Source organism: Penaeus vannamei, chromosome 1, assembly GCF_042767895.1.
Source record: "Penaeus vannamei isolate JL-2024 chromosome 1, ASM4276789v1, whole genome shotgun sequence".
In the NCBI taxonomy this organism is placed as follows: Eukaryota; Metazoa; Arthropoda; class Malacostraca; order Decapoda; family Penaeidae; genus Penaeus; species Penaeus vannamei.
In genome coordinates, this window is record NC_091549.1 from 11,229,091 (window position 1) to 11,246,590 (window position 17,500).

Genomic DNA, 17,500 nt, shown 5'->3' on the forward strand with positions numbered 1-17,500 from the left:
CCAACGTCGCGACAAAATGGCAAAATGTCGTTATGAGCGACGGGAAATCGGACGGATTTGTAGCGGATGACGTATACGAGGGAAATCAAATGAGCCAATTAAATTCGTGCGTGAACGTGACGTGAACATAGACACTCAATAGAACCAATCAGATATGGAATAGATGATCACGTGATGATAGAAGCTGGGACTAGGAGACGCCTTTTGAAATTCAAATCAGTTCCATCATGGCTAGACAGTGTGTAGGTTGTGAGAACAATTATTTCGATTTCACTGCGAAATATCAACAAAATAACAAAGCAAGCCTGCTAAATCTATATCACGGTGTATTGCCAATGAAGTACACTGCCCGCACTGTAACAAATCGTGTCATTACAGAAATGACAATACACCAGTGGGTTTGTGGTGCATGGAAAAGGAGTAAAAAAAACAAAACGAAGAAAGCAGTGTAACTTTACTGTAAGCGATCGCAATTCCCGCAAACAACGACCTAGAATACCCCGACGACCTCAGTTACCCGTAGCTTGGGCCGTCTGATGGTAAGATAACTGTTCCTGGGTTTGAGCTCTCTCCTGAAGGAACATACGAGGTGAATATTTTGCAGACCAGGCGGGAGTGGGAGGGGCGACAGACATCCCTGAAAGGGGGTATAAGGAGGCGAAGCCCCCTATATCTACTGAAAACGTGTCAGATGCCTGGTTTGCCCGGGCTCAATCGTGCCGGAACATACGATGTGAAGAGGGTAGGGAGGGGGCGGCAGCCCTCCCCCTCCTTGAAAGGGTGGTTAAGGGGGTGGAGCCCCCTGTGCAACCTGGAAATGTGTTAAAATACTATGCTTACTAGTATTTTACCGATATTTCTCAAAATTCCGAGATATGTAGGCCTATCATGCCCTCCCCAGCTTTCGAGACCGATATCGTAGTTATGCTTCGTTTGCGAAGGAAATGAATGCCAGATTCGTTCGAAACACGACGAAAGCTATTGGAAAATTATTCTATTCACTGAAAAATTGTGTGTGGTTGAATTTCCAAGTTCACCATATATTTTTTTAACTTGATATATTTCTCTCGTTTTTTTTCTGATCTGTCGTTTGTCTATTTAGTACATTGTATCTGTCAAATTTAGGCTTCATTTTGCAACTGGTAAATACCGTCCTGAACGGTACATCTATGTTTTGTTTTGATGATTAGTAAATCATTTTGATTTGGTAGATTTTTATGAATAAACGGAATTCTTTTAACTGGTATTTTTTATTTACATAAGTGGTACATTTATTTAGTCACGTTATCCTCTGTATTCAGTAGCCGTGTGCTATACGAAATCATTTTTTGCTTTAATTTTTATTTTCGTATCATTCTTTTCAGGACACAGAGTGGCAACACATCGGCATTGGTCGTTAAATGGAATAAACATATGCTGTACAAGCTTAGACTCAGGCCATTCAAAAGTCCGGTAATGATTAAGAAGGGGTAGACATGTCTGAGGGAGAGAGGGAGAAGTAGAAGTAGGAGAGGGAGAGAGATGTGTGTGTCTGTGTGTTTGTATGTGTGAGAGAGAGAATGTGTGTGTGTGAGAGAGAGAGAAAGAGAGAGAGATGTGTGTGTATGTGTGTGTGTGAGAGAGAGAGAGAGAGAATGTGTGTGTGAGAGAAAGAAAAAGAGAGAGACAGGCAGAGACAGAGACAGACAGAAAGAGAGAAATGGGTAAAAGTGAGCAAGAGACCACTTCGCAATTTAAGCCAAAATTTCCACCCTCTTTCTAAGGCTATGCATTAATCTATTTGTACACATTTACAGCAAGAGTATACAGAAATCGACGGTTTCTTGTACCAGAACAGCTCACTGATCTTCCAGGTGGAATGGGACAACCTCGAGTACGTAAATTACTACGCGTATGTAAGTATGTTTTCCATGGTGTTGGAAAAACATATAGAGAGTTATTAAGAGAAATATTGATAACGTTGATTTTAGTGATAATATTGATGAATATGATGATAATGATAACAGCGAATTTGACAATGATAAATGGTGATAAAGGTAACGATAATAACAAAAGCAAGAGCAACAAAGATAATAGTGAGATGAAAATAGTAGTATTGATGATAATGATATTAATAATAATTATAATAATGATGATTATAGTAATAATGACAATGATGACAACAACAATGATAATAATAATAATGGTAATGCTGATAATAATAACAATGATAATAACGATATTAGTAATAATAATCATAATAATCATGTAATTAAATAATGATAGTGATAATGATGATAATCATCATAACAGTAATGATACTAGTAATTACACGCACACACACAAAATGCATAATACGTCTATAAAACAAATCTGTCGATACCTGTCACCGCGGCCGAGTGGGTCGAACCGGCGACCGCGAGTTCGAATCTGCAGGAGGGAGCAAAAGATGGTTCCTCTGATTGCAACCTCGCCCGGATCTGAGAGACGGGAAGCGCTCGGGTGGAAGAAAGCTAGCAGACCAGGTTGCAATCAGTTACTTTCAACTGCTATGTATTTACGTGTGTGCTTGTGTGTCTGTCCTTCCAGTCTGAACCAGGTGCAGCTGATGGGTAAAGAAGAAAAAGGTCCTCCTATAGGACTTCAAAACAAGTCCTCATTCTAGTTTCCCTTTCGCTAAAATATCTTTATTTAGAGAGAAACATCTACGAGGATTATTGTCTGAAACAGCAGTCGAGTAGATAAACTGGTCTATGGTTTGATAGCTTGTCTGCTAGTTTTACCAATATAAAAATTGCGACTTCGGGAGTGACTTTTATCTGATAAGGTACTTGTCTGTGCTTAGGATCTATATCAGTGGTTACATACCCTTCCTATTATGAGGCCGCTGACCAATATAACGATCTTCATGGCCCCCTACCGAGTCATCAGTGGCTGTCAACTTAAGATTCAGTTGTTGCTAGTTCTAATTAGTGTGAAGGTGCCAACGGCCATATAACAGGGACGCTACCTGGAAAGATTCTAATTCATTGATGTATGAGAGATAATTATCCGTAGGTGTTGTAGGTGAGACAAAATCCAGTTGAATTCAGTCATAATTTTCATACTACACGGACCCTAGAAAATATCTCATGGCCTTTAGGTTGAGTATCCGTTTCAATCACTGGAAGACTTTGATTATGTAGAGGAACTAAAGTCACACTTAAACCACAACGTAGAAATCCACAGGCTTTTTTTAAAATTAATATGGACTGTTATTTGGCAGGTTGTTCTGTTCAACTATTGTGAGGACAAAATCGCTGAATTTCAGGCCCCGGATCTTCATTACGTTCCAGAAGTGACACAGGTATGGAGGCAGCAAGGTGAAGGATCCTTGATATAAAACGTGAATGTATTTGTTTTTATTATCAGGCGGGATGAAGGGTTGAAGTTAATAATAATTGTTATTGTTTTAACGATAATGATGATGATAAGATGATAGTAAGGATAATATGAATAATACTAATAATGATGATGATAATGATAATATAAATGATACTAATAATGATGATAATGATAATAATGATAATTAGAATGATAATGATAAATTAATAGATAAATAAGAGAAAAATCGAACGGAATGAGGTTGCAAACTGACCCGGGCGAGGACATTATTGAAATTACACGAAGATAAATGTGGAAGTTTGAAGAATTTAGAGATTGAAACAAGGCAGAAACTTATTGTCAAAATCAGTCATGACTTATTTCATTTTAGCTGAAAATCGCAAGATATGATATACAGTAACAAGGGAATGATTATGTGGATAACTTGTTAATTTACTTGAGATAAACATAAACTGGTTAAAAAGAAAAATATAATCAGTTTTGTAAAACAATTCCATTTGATCTACGTCAATATGATTATCAAAATAACAAAAAAAAAAAAAAAAAAATCTCAGGGATCATTCATATGGACGTAAATAAATATTTCAGCCGGATAAGGACACTCCGGAGCGCTCCTGGGTGGATCCTCTGCTGATCGTGTTGGCGGTTGCAGTCGCGGGCGTGCTCGGGACCCTAGTTTGCAGAGGAAGGCGCCCGGGAGGAAGACTGTGTATGTGATGTATAATATAAAGACTCATGTGTGTATATATGTGTATGCATACATGTGTGTGTGTGTGTGTAGGTTTACGTGCAATAAATATTCTTAGTATTCAAAAACACTAACAATTTATATTTCAGTACAGAATCTATGACAATTCTATCAGTATTAATTGATGACCTGTAGGCTATGCTTGCAATTTTACATATTCGGTCCTATCACTATTTAACTTAATTTCTTCACGGATATAAACATATGCGTAGTATTCGTAGAATTTAATTTAATTTCCCTAAAAAGCCCATTCATAGAAGTATAAAAATAGGTACAGAGATGGAATTCCTCCCCGCTTCACAATTATTTTCTTTTTTCCTTCTCTGATAAATGATTCAGAACTGACAGCTCCTGCTTCACACAGCTGATGGGAACGGTGTCCCGTACGCACTGATTTTATAACGCGTGTAGTTCCGACTCTGTGTGACAAGGTAGAGTACTTGAGGACATGCGCGTCCAAAGGTTTTCTCTGACCATTATTGTTTATTATATATTTTGTTAATTTCAGCTTTCATCTATGGTATAATCATCGATATCTTCACGTTATTGCACTACTGTTCTGAGGTAGAGTGCATTAACGTGAATATTTCTATGTCCATGGTATAAATGGAGGTTTAAATTGACAGAACATTTGATGAACGTGCTGTTGGGCAGACCTTCATTTCTTCATGGCAGATTTTATTGATTTATCTTAATTCATGTTCACGAAGCAGGCTCATGTGGGTATTTTTATGATATGCCAAGCGTCTGGATATGAATAGAGCCTGTGGTTCACTGTTAGAAACGCCCCTTACATGTTCAAGAAGTATCCTTTAGAAGTCAGTGCTATGGGCTGGTAATTCAAAAGCGTTGTTATAACTTCGTTTCATCGTTATTGAAACAACTATAATTATTATAACGTGCACGAGTGATTTAAATAAGGCGTAAATGACAGGAAGTCTGAACAGGACGATAGCTCCCCTGAATTTGCTCTCGGTGACAGACACGTGGATACAAAGATTGAATGGTTAGTTACGCTTTCAGTTGGCGGAGCCTTTCTTGCCCCGGAATGTTGGATGCCTCTTGGATTCGCCTTATAACTTGCGTGCCGTTTTATCCGCAATTGTGGTGTCTTTGAGTATTCACCACCAGGGAAGGGATCTTATAAAAGCACATGTTGCGGTCTAGCTGGCCATACGTGGCTGACGAGTCTCGCCAAGTGAGATAATCTTCTCTGACCCGACTGTGCCCGACGATAAAGAACAAGGAAAGTTGACACATTGATGGGCCAAACGCCTCGCTAAATCCTACCTCCTGCAGTACAGACACACTTCCTCTCACCATGGCAGCTGGGAAGCCTAGAGGCAATCCAGCTGCCACAGTCAGATTTTCATCATGATAAACAGATGAGACAGTCATGACTTATTTCATTTTAGTGTGTGTGTCTGTGTGTGCGCGCCAATCCCCTAAAAGAAATCCACTCTCGCTCAAGGCCGCAGCCCCGAGGGCGCCGCCGCCTCAGGTCCGCCGCCGCCCGTGTACCCGACGCAGCCTCCTCCGGCCGCCGCCGCGCCGAGCAAAGCCGCGCTGCTCGTGTATCCAAAGGACGTGATTCCACAAGCGAAGGAACTCCTCCAAGAACTAAGAGAGAAATCGGCGTGTGAGGCAAGTTGGACGGTTTTAATTTCTTCTTTTTGTCATTTTACTTGTTTAATAATTTTTTCTTCATTTTCGGAACGGTTGTCTCACTTTCTTCAATAAATCTAGTTTGTGCATTTTGGGGTTTTCTACCATATCAACACGGTAGTGTTTTTCCATTCATCATCACTATTATTGTCATTATCATTACTATATCATTATCATTAATTTCATCACAGTTGTCATTTTTAATCTTCATCATCTTTGTTAACGTTTCTAATGACTTTTTGTTCACCTTCATAGCACTGCTTCTTTTGCTTTCCAAGATTCTGTCTCCGAATGGCCTGCAAAGCGTCGCTAAACAAATAATTCAGTTTCTTTCACCAATGCCCATTAGTGGCCGGGCTTGCAGTTCAAGGTTTACGCTCGTTCTCCAGATTCTTGACCTGCATGACGTCTACGATTTCGACAAACTGCATGACTCGACGGCGTGGCTGGTGCGCACCCTTCGCAACCCGGCTGTTCTGAAGATCCTCGTGGTGTCCGAAGAGGGGAAGAGGTTGCAGGATCTCCACAGGTCTTCCGTGCGGATTCCTGTGCAGGATGGGGACCTCGAGAGGTTTTCCGACGCCGAAGGAGGGAGAGGGTCGGGTGCTGGTTCGAGATCCCTTCGCCAGGGTCTTGAGGGTGACCTTTCTCCTCTGGTACTTCCAGAGTCCCGGAATAAAGATTGCGGTGCGTTAAGAACAGGTTGCTCTTTCTTGGAAATGTGGTGTAGCAAGGGAAGGAAACATCCACTTTGTGGAATGGAACTGAAACGTTTCAGTTTTAATTCTTATTGTGGCTGTTTCCTTTTCATGTTTGTGTACACGTAACTATGTGTTAATGAGGTAGTATATATCCCCCTTTATCTTTTTCAAATGCACAGTAACTTTTCTACAGAGTCTTGTCCACGTCCCGGAAAGAAAGGCTGCATTCTCCCAGGTGGTTCGACGAGGAACCAAAGGGTGTCTGACGAAGAAAGTTCACTCGCCGAGGAAGACGCGGAAACGGCTTTGGGATTCCTGTACGACTACATGATCCGCATACAGGAGTCTTCATGTTTATCCAAAAACAACCTTGTCTACAAAGCCCAGTAAGTTTTAAAATTTCCTTCATTTTATGCTATATCATACTATCAATCCGTTTTCCCTCTCTTCGTACCCTCACGTCTCAGTGCACAGACATTTATCTCTGACGTCTGGTACAGGTTTGCGGACGGCCCCCTGGATCGGGTGACAGACTGCCGCCTCTTCCTCCTCCCGCGTCAAACCCACTTCCTCGTGCAGGCAATCAACGCGTTTGTGGCCGGAGAGTGAGTGCGGGAATACCCAAAGGCCTTGGCGGTGCGTACTGGCTGTCGGGATTTCAGTCCACCGATAAAGATGGGAACGCGAGCATCATCTTCCTCACTTTTGCTGACGGAGGATTTACTCTCTCTCTCTCCCATTCTCTCTCTCTCTCCCATTCTCTCTCTCTCTCTCTCTCTCTCTCTCTCTCTCTCTCTCTCTCTCTCTCTCTCTCTCTCTCTCTCTCTCTCTCTCTCTCTCTCTCTCTCTCTGTGTGTGTGTGTGTGTGTGTGTGTGTGTGTGTGTGTGTGTGTGTGTGTGTGTGTGTGTGTGTGTGTGTACGCTCCTCTTTTTGTATCAGCGCAGTAACACAGAGAATCCACAAAATGTATGGACACTGCAAAATGCTCCATTAACCCGTGTCACATCGCAGGAAAGGGGAGTCGCCTTGACATTGTTCCTCATTGTTACCGAACGATGCATGAACAGAATTCACTGGTTGTTCTGCACTTCTCTGTCAACCGAAAAGAGGTTTCATATTTTATATCTGGATCGCCAAGTGGAGGATCTGATACAATGTCATTCATGTGAACTTAGCAGTATGAATGACATTGTGAATATGGTTAGGCGGCAGTTATTTTATTCTTTGGTTTACGGTAGCGACGCGCTTGTTTTTCCCGATTTTCGAAAATCATTTAATTAAGAAATCGACTTTTTCCGTCGCACTTAATCCATGATTTGATTCTGATGTGAACAAATAAGAATATTTGTAAAATCAATTTGAAAAAAAAAATAACCGTTGATGTTCAACATAGCCAACCATCTTGAAAATAAATCCATGGAAATGTAACAAAAAAGTTAACGTCGTCTTCATTCGCTTTCCGGCGATGTGAACACGAAATACATCTGAAGGTGCTGGAGTCGTGCTCTGTAGATATCAATTCATGCTGATAAAGTCTTGGAGAGAAGTTTCTGGGCCATGCCTCTGAACCCAAATCAATACCTCTCAAACTTCACCATTTCTGGAAGAAAAAAAACGATCCAGTGTCGGCATTGTTCCTACTTCAGACTGCATCACGGTCTTAAGAGGCCATGCTCTGAAAGGATAATTCCTCACCTGACATGGGAACTCTTTCTGGTATTGGACTTGCTATTCCAGAGCTGGTGAGGGTGGATGATACTAGTGTGCTTCAGAGGCCCAGAATCTGTATAACTTTAGCCCCGGTGTGATTGAGGCCATCAAATGTGGTATTTGCTACTCTAGACAGAATGATTTTATAATATGTCCAGTTTCAAATTCACCAGTATATTATGAATTTGGAACTGAACACTGGGAGCCATGGAGAACCATATGATGTATGTACCATATCTTATAGGTTAAGAGGTGGACCATTTTTTTATTCTTATTTCTGTTTTGTGTCTAGTCCTTTGAGAAATTTGTCTTGCCATAATATCTGCCGTTGTCGAAGTACAATGCACACTAGTATTTTATTAATATACCTGCTCTGATTTTCTAGTGATATCTGGTGTTGTCTCAAGCATAATATGTCCTTTACTGTTCTGTTTTTCTAGTCAGTTATACCCATGGAAACCTCCACAATCGATGGAATCTGCCGTTTGTCTCAAGCACAATATGTCACCGGTTCTGTCAAAGATCATTCCTGTCTGTGAGCATATGGACAATACTGCTTTCAAACGTGATAAAATTTTGTCATCGGTATTTCATTTATTCTTCTCACTGCCTGTCACATGGTTCCAGAAATCAATAAACTGTTCCCCCAAAAAGTCAAAACACCCAATTCTTTCTATTCTTATTTTTCTATCACCTGTCAGAGGTATTCAGAAATTAAATCTGTAAACCAAGTAATAAATTAATTGTGGCCTTACGACACCTGACACGTAATATTCTAATTGTGCTTATAGATCAGATATAAGAAGTTATGGAAGCCTTCTTTGGCAAGTGGGAGTAGAAAAAATGCTTCATAACGATTGAATATCTCAAATAGTATATAGTATATACACATGTATTCTGGTTATTCATGCTTATTACGTGTTACTGAGGATGCTTTGGGTGATTTAACTAACAACACGTATCTCTCATGAATTAGATTTAGCGAGAGTTGTTGACAATTCCTTTGTATTTAGATCTGAGAATTCTCTTAGCATGCGTGACTATTAAGAGACTTTTGGCATCTAATTGAAAAGAGCTCATGAGTTACATTCAGCATCAGTACTGTGGAGTCACTGCCTGGCCAAAAGATCTATAGGAATTGAGAGAACCTTTGCTGCAGTTACATTTGATTTGAGTTGACTGTTGGCCAAGATAATGATCCAGGTGCGTTGATGGAAGTCACGTGACCTATGGGTGTGGGGATTTCTAAATGTTTGGGTTCCTCTTTTTTTCTGAAGATGGTTTTTATAAGTATTTCCGCCAAGGAGGCTATGTTTTTGGCAGTGATGGTTCGTTCACTGGTTAGCAGGATAACTCACATAGTTACGAACAGATTTTGAAAATAAAAAAAAAGTTCTAAATTCGTAGATGGCGGTAAAACTACGACTGTAATCATGCCGTGGTGACTTTTCATATTTTCTTAAGAGGTGAAACGTATGCCCAATGAAACCATACACATGGGACATATATATCAGAAAACATGTACACACTTGCCACCAATTTTACCGACTAAGCGAGTTTTTTCCGTTTGGTTCCTTATTGCGGGGTCCCAAGCAACTTGGCATCGCAAGAGTAGAGATGACGCGCTTTGCCTTCCAACCTGCGCCCTGGGAGGAAAACGACCCTACGTCTAGCGAGTCACCTTTCTGCTTCTGTTTGTGTCCGTCACGCCTGAAGAATGTCTCTTTGGTGCTTTAACTTTGATTTCGAACGACGTAATAAATGAATAAGTAAATAAAACCATGCATTCCGTTCAATTTCCTGATCTTATTTGCCCTCTAAAGCTTGAGTTTTTTTCTTGGGCGTTCGCGACTTAAATACTGTACTTAAGTCGCAGTCATGCTCACCCACCCCGACCCCTGCCGCCCATTTCCTCTTCCCCGCCCACTGGGTTCTTAACGTCTCCAGGGGCCAGGGGGCGGTGGCACTCTCAGGGGTTAGACTGCAAGGATGATTTTGCTAAAGTATGCACAGATGATTTAACCTCTTCCTCTCTACCTGGTGTGAGCAGCCTTTTCCTTCCGTGCGCCATTTTCTTCGCCTTTCGAATCCAGATGCGTCATACAACTCTTGTCTCCTCCCCTCTCCCATCTACTTCAGTATAATTAAAGGCATAAATGGCCTTTTCAAACGGTAAAACAAGAATTTCAAAACAATATCTCATAAATCAGGTAAACGGCAATCTGAATGATGATAAAATCGGGATAAATAAAGAGCAGACTGAGTACCTGATTTCCCGCGCTTTTGATCCTGTCCAAGGTTTTTGATCCTGTCTCCCGCGCGCTAAAATAGTCACGGATTCCCCTTATAGCATGGTGTCTGTATAAGGTATAAGGATCTCTTGATTGGATATCTACTTGCAAGTACTAACCCGAAAATGCCCGCAAAATATAACTAACCTATAGTTATACTGTATCAATGCCCAACATTTGTTCAAAAGCTTCAAGAGAGAAGAAATCACATGAAATGGTCTTAATTTAGAGCTCTATATGTCTATATAAATGTGTGTGTATGTGTGTATATATATGTGTGTGTGTATACATATATATATGTATGTATAAATATGTATATATATATATATATATATATATATATATATATATATATATATATATATATATATATATATATATTACTTCCAATTGAATGATTCATGTCAGATCACTTGATTACTTTGCTTAGAACTAAAGTAAAATTATCACTTTTGTAACAACTTGTTATCACTATTATTATCTAAGATCCACTTATAACAAGATATGTTCTGCCGGGAAATTGTAAATATCACAAAGCTAATCGAAATTATTCAGTTGAGGTGATTGAAAAAGTAACTTATATCATATGTGGATTTTCTAAAACCCTTTTTTTATCTTTATTCAATCATTTTACTTTTTTAAATAATGCGGATGTTAATGTAAATGTGAAATAGCAAATGTGTGGCAATTTGTAATTAAAGGTCTAACACACACGTGTTATCTATGTATACATACGGTTACATGCGTATACAGTACATGTGTGTGTGTGTGTGTAAGTCTGTGTCTGTGTCTGTGTATATGTATATATAAACATATATGTATATATATGTATGTGCTTGTGTGTGTGTGTACATAAACATATGTATATGTATATTTATATGTATATGCGAATATATATACACACATATGTGTGGGTGTATTTACATATATATATATATATATATATATATATATATATATATATATATATATATATATATATCACACACACACACACACACACACACACACACACACACACACATATATATATATATATATATATATATATATATATATATATATATATATATATATATATACGAGTATATATATACATATACACTCGTATGTATGTGTGAAAAATGTAAACAATATATTACCTTTTTTTAATTTGGGAATTTTCAAAGCGACCTTTGTTCCATTTCCGTAGCTTGTTTATCACGTTACCATGCAATAGGACCTGGTAGTGTACTTTGTAGGCCTTGGGACCTGGTGCTTGGCGGCGCTGCAACGCAAAAGAGCATTGCAGCAATTTGCCTCACACAACATGCCTCACGCAAGACCCCTATCTGGTTCACATGCAAAAGTCGAATCATTTACATCTCTTAGATTAGATATAAACACATTGTATTGTCATGACTGTCTCGCTGATAACGATAAGAACTCCCTCCGATAAGCACGGGGTGGTTCTGATGTTTCTTATCAGCCTGGCTTCTCGCGGCGAAAACCGCTAGTGTCCGTTGGCCTCTCTGTGCCCAAGGCGGTGTCCCGTGCCTCGTAAACAGACTCATTGGGGCCTCCTCATCCCGAACCATCTTGCACGGAACTACTTTATTTTTCTACGCCGCTGTGAGGACTGAGGAACTCTCTGTAAGTCCTTTTACCTCGAGGTTGTACTTGTGTTCAGAACTATACTCATACAGTGTAAAAGTACATAGTATGATTACTGTTGAATGATTACCGTAGTACCAGTTGACTGTGGGTAGTTGGATGAATATGTGGACTGATCTACCTCACTGGTGGTTGTTTGTCTTTAACAGTCGTATCTTCAGTGGAAATATTGGGTTCCCGAATGCCAACCCGAAATGAACTGTTAACTTTAAAAACCAAATGGGATATACACTTATTAAAAACGTCCCGTCCGCTATATTGACGGCTTTTTATTTTTAAGATTTCCTATGCTCTTTTGTCCTTAAATACTCTCATATAAGCAGTGAAACCTAATCATGGTCTCCTAGGACTTCGATGAAATGCTTAATTCGAAGTTAAATGGCTCTGTCTCAGGCTATAGCATGATTATGCAAAATATATATGGATAAATATTATATACATATATATATATATATATATATATATATATATATATATATATATATATATATATATATAGAGAGAGAGAGAGAGAGAGAGAGAGAGAGAGGGTAGAGGAAAGGAAAGTGAGACACACAGGCATAAGAGAAAGAGAGGCAGACAGACAGAGATGGATCTAAATTTTTCAGGTGATATGAAATGTGGTCTTAAAATTACACCCAAAGGAAAGAAGGAAAGAATGAGATAGGCAGCTAAATAGAGAGAGAGACAGAGAAAGAGAGAGAGAGAGAGAGAGAGAGAGATGCATCTATTTCAGGCGATATGAAATGTGGTCTTAAAATTACACCCAAAGGAAAGAAAGAAAGAATGAGACAGGCAGCTAAATATACATACATATATATATATATATATATATATATATATATATATATATATATATATATAGAGAGAGAGAGAGAGAGAGAGAGAGAGAGAGAGAGAGAGAGAGAGAGATGCATCTATTTCAGGTGATATGAAATGTGGTCTTAAAATTACACCCAAAGGAAAGAAAGAAAGAATGAGATAGGCAGTTAAATAGAGAGAGAGAGAGAGAGAGAGAAAGAAAGAAAGAGAGAGAGAGAGACAGAGAAATGTATCTAACTATTTCAGGCGACATCAAATGTGGTCTTAAAATGACGCCGGAAAATAGTTGCGGTAGATAGTAGGGGAACGCTTATAATAATACATGCCAGATAACCTGCGTAGTGATTCATGTAGTGATTAATCCTTGGAATATTCTACGGTCAATAGATAACCTAATACGTAACCAGTATGTAAATACGTGATAAAACTAATTTTAAGTAGCAAGTATAAAGTCAGATACTACTGCTCAGTCACCGTGAATAAAGAGCAATTGGCTCAAAGTTGGAATCTCAGTGCGTGAATAATAATCATCTCAGTAGTAATGACATGCAACGCTAATAATAACGAGGTAATTGATGGTAAATAGCCAAGGAAGTCAATCCAAACAGCGCTTTCGTTAACATGTTTCTCTCATCTTCAAACTAAGAGGCTGGATGATACTATGAGGAAGGAACGCGTCCTCCGAGAATGAGGAAAGGAATTTGAGCATCTCACAAATCGCCAGGGTTTTCGGCGAAAGAACTGCAGCCCAAGACATCCTGTAGTCTTATCATCTGCATCTTGGACATTCGATGCTACAACGGCGGTCGCCCTTGTGGTAAATACGAAGACTTGTTATTAGAGTGAAAAAATAGCGACGAGTATAAATTGCAAAGAAAAACGAATTTATAAATTCATCGTTTTAAGCTCACGAGTTTACCAGAAACGCCAGAACGAGTTTCTTGAAAGATGAATGGAATCAGCCCTCCGCCACCCCCCCAAACGAGGGGAAAATGAGGAAAAGTAAAAGATATGTCGAGCAATGCACTGGCGGAGGTGGCTGGCTTCATGGGGTGTGTTGGCCGAGGTGGTGAGAAGGATCAGAGGATGACAGTAAGGTGCGTGGAGGCTTCACCGCCGGGTTGGGGGTTGTGTGCTCGTCTCGGCGGACCCCAGGCATCACTGAGGGTTCCAGCAAGGGCTTCCACCACCGCCAACAAACCCACAAGGTGACCAGCAGTGATATCAATACGACACTTTTAGTTTTGTGTTTGGTGGCTAACATGTTAGGACTCTCGACCATGATTTTTTTTGTTCGGTCTTTTTACAAATTCAAAGTGTATGTCCTCAGTAACCTTAGTATACAAAAGAGCTGAATTCAAAACGTAATAAAATAAAGTACGAATACTCACACTGATCCCATCGTACAGACTGAAATAGTGGCCTGTGCGTGCATTTAACGGGCGACTATACCTGTAGAGCCACGAATGCTCTCACACCAATGGTAACATATAAAACATATCCCCCCAACCCACCCCCCCGCCGCCCGGATATGCCACGATATGCCTTGGGGGTCTTAACTTCATGATCAAACGTAAAACATGAATCTGGGACAGCGGAGTCAGCCACACGCCCCTGGTTCGGTCGCGCGGTGGAGGCAGTGATGTACCAACTGGAGGCGTGAGTCACCCTGTGCCAAAGGGCTGAGGTGTTTCTTATCTCCCTTATCGGATGCGTCGTCACGCCGTTCCCAGGATGCGAATCAGCTGTTTTTCATCTCACTCTGGATCCTGTGTGAGCATTGTTTTAAACTGACTCCTGATGTTTGGTACGTGATCCGTGTGGTTTAGTGTGGATTTCCTTCGGTGATTTCCAAGATAATTTTGTTTTGTAAGTTCTGGTTCCGTAATACACAGTGAAGCAGTTGCTTTCATTGCTGCTGATATTATTATTATTATTATCATTATTACAACTATGGCTACCACTGCTAGATATACCATTATTGACACTGATATTAACAATAATGAACATTATAATGATAATAATAACAACAACAATAACAGTAACAATATTATCATTATCATTATTGTTATCATAACTATCATTGATATTGATGTTATCAATATGATCATTATTGTCATTATCATTATAGTTATTATCAGTATTTCTTGTCATTGCTATATTTTTTCTCATTAACATTATCATTACTAGCACTGTCATTATCGTTATTACTACTACTATTCCTAATAATGATTATTATAGTAATGATGATAATGATAATGACAATAGTATTGATAATGTGATAATGATAATGATGATACTAACGATAATGATGATATGATATTGATAATAATAATGATGATAAGGATAATACTAGGATAACATATTATTATTATTATTATTATTACTATTATCAACATCATTTTAGTCATCATTATCATTGTCATCATTATCATTATTATTGTTGTTATTGTTAGTTATTATTGTCATTATCATTATTATCATTATCATTATTATAATATAGTTATTATCTTTATCATCATTATTATTAGTAGTAGTAGTAGCAGTAGTAGCATCATTATTATAATGATAATGATGACAATAATAACGATGATAGCAAATTGATGTTAATGATGATGATCATAATAGTGATGATAACTACCATCATTATTGTTAGTAGTAGTTGCAGTATTATCATTATTAGTAATATTAGCTCCATTAGTCGTCGTAGTAGTATCATTTTCATTATTTTCATTACTATTATCTTTGTTATTGTTATGAATGTTTTTAATCATCTTACTTGTTATTATCATTATCTTAACTATCAAGAAACGGATAAACACTCATTGATCTTGACCTTCCTTCTTGATTCATGTTCTTGTTCTTATCGTAGAAATTGTCTTCGTGTGTCCAACATTCTTTTTTTTATCATGTCTGACGAAGAGCATTTGGCGAGGTTAAACTTTCGCGCCTAATCCGCTCATGTGGATGCGATCGTTATTGTTTTTGTTGATATTATTGTTACTTGTCCCTTTGTCTCGTGGTTGAAATGATGTGTCATGATAAAGATGATGTGAAGAGAGAAGGAGAGGAAGGAGAGGAGAGAAATAATAAAGAGTGAGGGGGAGAGGAAGAGAGAGAGAGAGGGAGAACGAAGGAGAGGAGGAGAAAAAGAATTAAGAGTGTGGGAGAACGAGGGAGAGGAAGAAAGAAAGTAGGAGAGATAGAGAGAGAGGGAGAGTAAGAGAGAAAGAGATAGAGACATTAAGAAATAGAGAGTGGGAGGAAGCATTTATATTAATCCTTACATAACACAAAAAATGAAAATAAATAGATAAATAGATAATAAAAGACAAAATGAAAAAAATAATTATAAATACACTATACGACAACCTTCAGTGCAGCGCCAGTCAATGCTGAAAAAAAATATTCACATATCATATTTTTTCGTTCAGCGTCTCATTATCACGAATATAGGCCAGTCATCCCAAGGAATTAGCATATTAAATAGTTGATCTTGTTGGCATTAAGAAGATGACGAAGATGGAAAGGGCAGGAAGAGAGGAGGGAAAGGAAGAAGGGAAGGAGATGAAGAAGGAGGATGAAATGCAGTAAGAGGAGGAGGAGGAGAAGGAAGAAGAAAATAAGGAAAAAAAAACAGTTATTCGTCACAGTTATAGTTGACTGCATAATCTGTAGGTTATTCTCGCATTCCTTGTTAATCAAGTGGTCACAATCGCATGTACTACTACTGGGTTACTCATACTTCTAATAATTCTTCAGATAAGTCATGCTAAAATAGTAGCAATTAGCATTTTCTTTTACTTACACATAAAAATATCTAGCAAAACATAATTCAGTGAAAAAAACAAAGTAGATTTCAGACAATTTTAAGAAATACATGTCACTAATTCAGTAAACGTAAATAAACTTATCTTTTACAAAATCGCAACAAATAACTTTAAATAAGCTGTTTTTCTCCTTTCATTTTTCTTTTTCTTCTCATGGTAACCCTGGATTTCCATGTTAATCCACGCGACGTTACTATTCTTCTTTCAGTTCCTCGGAGTGGGTAACCTATTTTTTGCACCTTCCATATGTACCATATTTGTTTTATATGTGAAAATACGGAATAAATGTATCTAGATTTCATCAATCTAGCATTCTGAGCATTTATTCGAAATGGATAAGTAAACTAGATGAATAGAGAAGATTAAAAGTTACACACGTGACTTTACAAAACATTTGCTCATTATAGCTACGTTTTCCTTGAATTACATATTTTGAAATTTTGAACTATTTTTTTTCTTTCTCAAAGTTCAAGCTCCTCTTAGACATGTTTTATGCATATCTATTTATCGTTTACAATTACAGAATCATGATTTTTTTTTTCATGTTTTGTAATTGAAGTTTCGGATTGACCTATTTTTTTTTCTCGTCTGATATATATATTTTTTATTCACCATAATTAAATTTCTTTACAAAAATACAATTGCGTTATTATTTTGCTATTGTGCTTTTTATTTTGTATTTTGAAACTTCGGGTTGACTCTTCTAGTATTTTGTC

At 38.4% G+C, this 17,500-nt stretch overlaps 2 protein-coding genes and 1 long non-coding RNA gene across 7 annotated transcripts in view; 2 read left to right on the forward strand and 1 right to left on the reverse strand.

The window, feature by feature from the left end:
- LOC113816544 (uncharacterized) overlaps window positions 1–9,967 on the forward strand; it is a 17,390-nt gene extending 7,423 nt beyond the window's left edge. Inside the window, exons 6-13 of the mRNA XM_027368577.2 lie at window positions 1,365–1,452; window positions 1,797–1,895; window positions 3,245–3,325; window positions 3,952–4,072; window positions 5,583–5,755; window positions 6,166–6,463; window positions 6,671–6,863; window positions 6,978–9,967. Coding sequence (XP_027224378.2) covers window positions 1,365–1,452; window positions 1,797–1,895; window positions 3,245–3,325; window positions 3,952–4,072; window positions 5,583–5,755; window positions 6,166–6,463; window positions 6,671–6,863; window positions 6,978–7,086 — 1,162 coding nt within the window. The 3' untranslated portion in view covers window positions 7,087–9,967. The remainder of the gene's footprint in view (window positions 1–1,364; window positions 1,453–1,796; window positions 1,896–3,244; window positions 3,326–3,951; window positions 4,073–5,582; window positions 5,756–6,165; window positions 6,464–6,670; window positions 6,864–6,977) is intronic.
- Window positions 9,968–9,974: 7 nt separating this feature from the next.
- On the reverse strand, window positions 9,975–11,894 carry LOC138866724 (uncharacterized). The gene is made up of 2 exons (XR_011399649.1): window positions 11,622–11,894; window positions 9,975–10,410 (listed from the first exon to the last, which is right to left on the reverse strand). It is a non-coding gene; the product is annotated as an uncharacterized lncRNA (long non-coding RNA).
- Window positions 11,895–11,960: 66 nt separating this feature from the next.
- Window positions 11,961–17,500, forward strand: part of LOC113816545 (serine/threonine-protein kinase PAK 2-like) — a 26,647-nt gene continuing 21,107 nt past the window's right edge. For 2 of the 5 annotated variants that reach the window (XM_070139972.1, XM_070140088.1), the window contains exon 1: window positions 11,961–12,111. Coding sequence is in view for 2 of the 5 variants with exons in the window: in XM_070139846.1 (XP_069995947.1) it covers window positions 14,755–14,761 (7 nt within the window). In the remaining 3 variants the exon portion in view is untranslated. Of the gene's footprint in view, window positions 12,112–14,143; window positions 14,163–14,739; window positions 14,762–17,500 lie in introns of those variants that run through there. The other 3 variants (XM_070139846.1, XM_070139899.1, XM_070140030.1) reach the window with 2 other exon arrangements.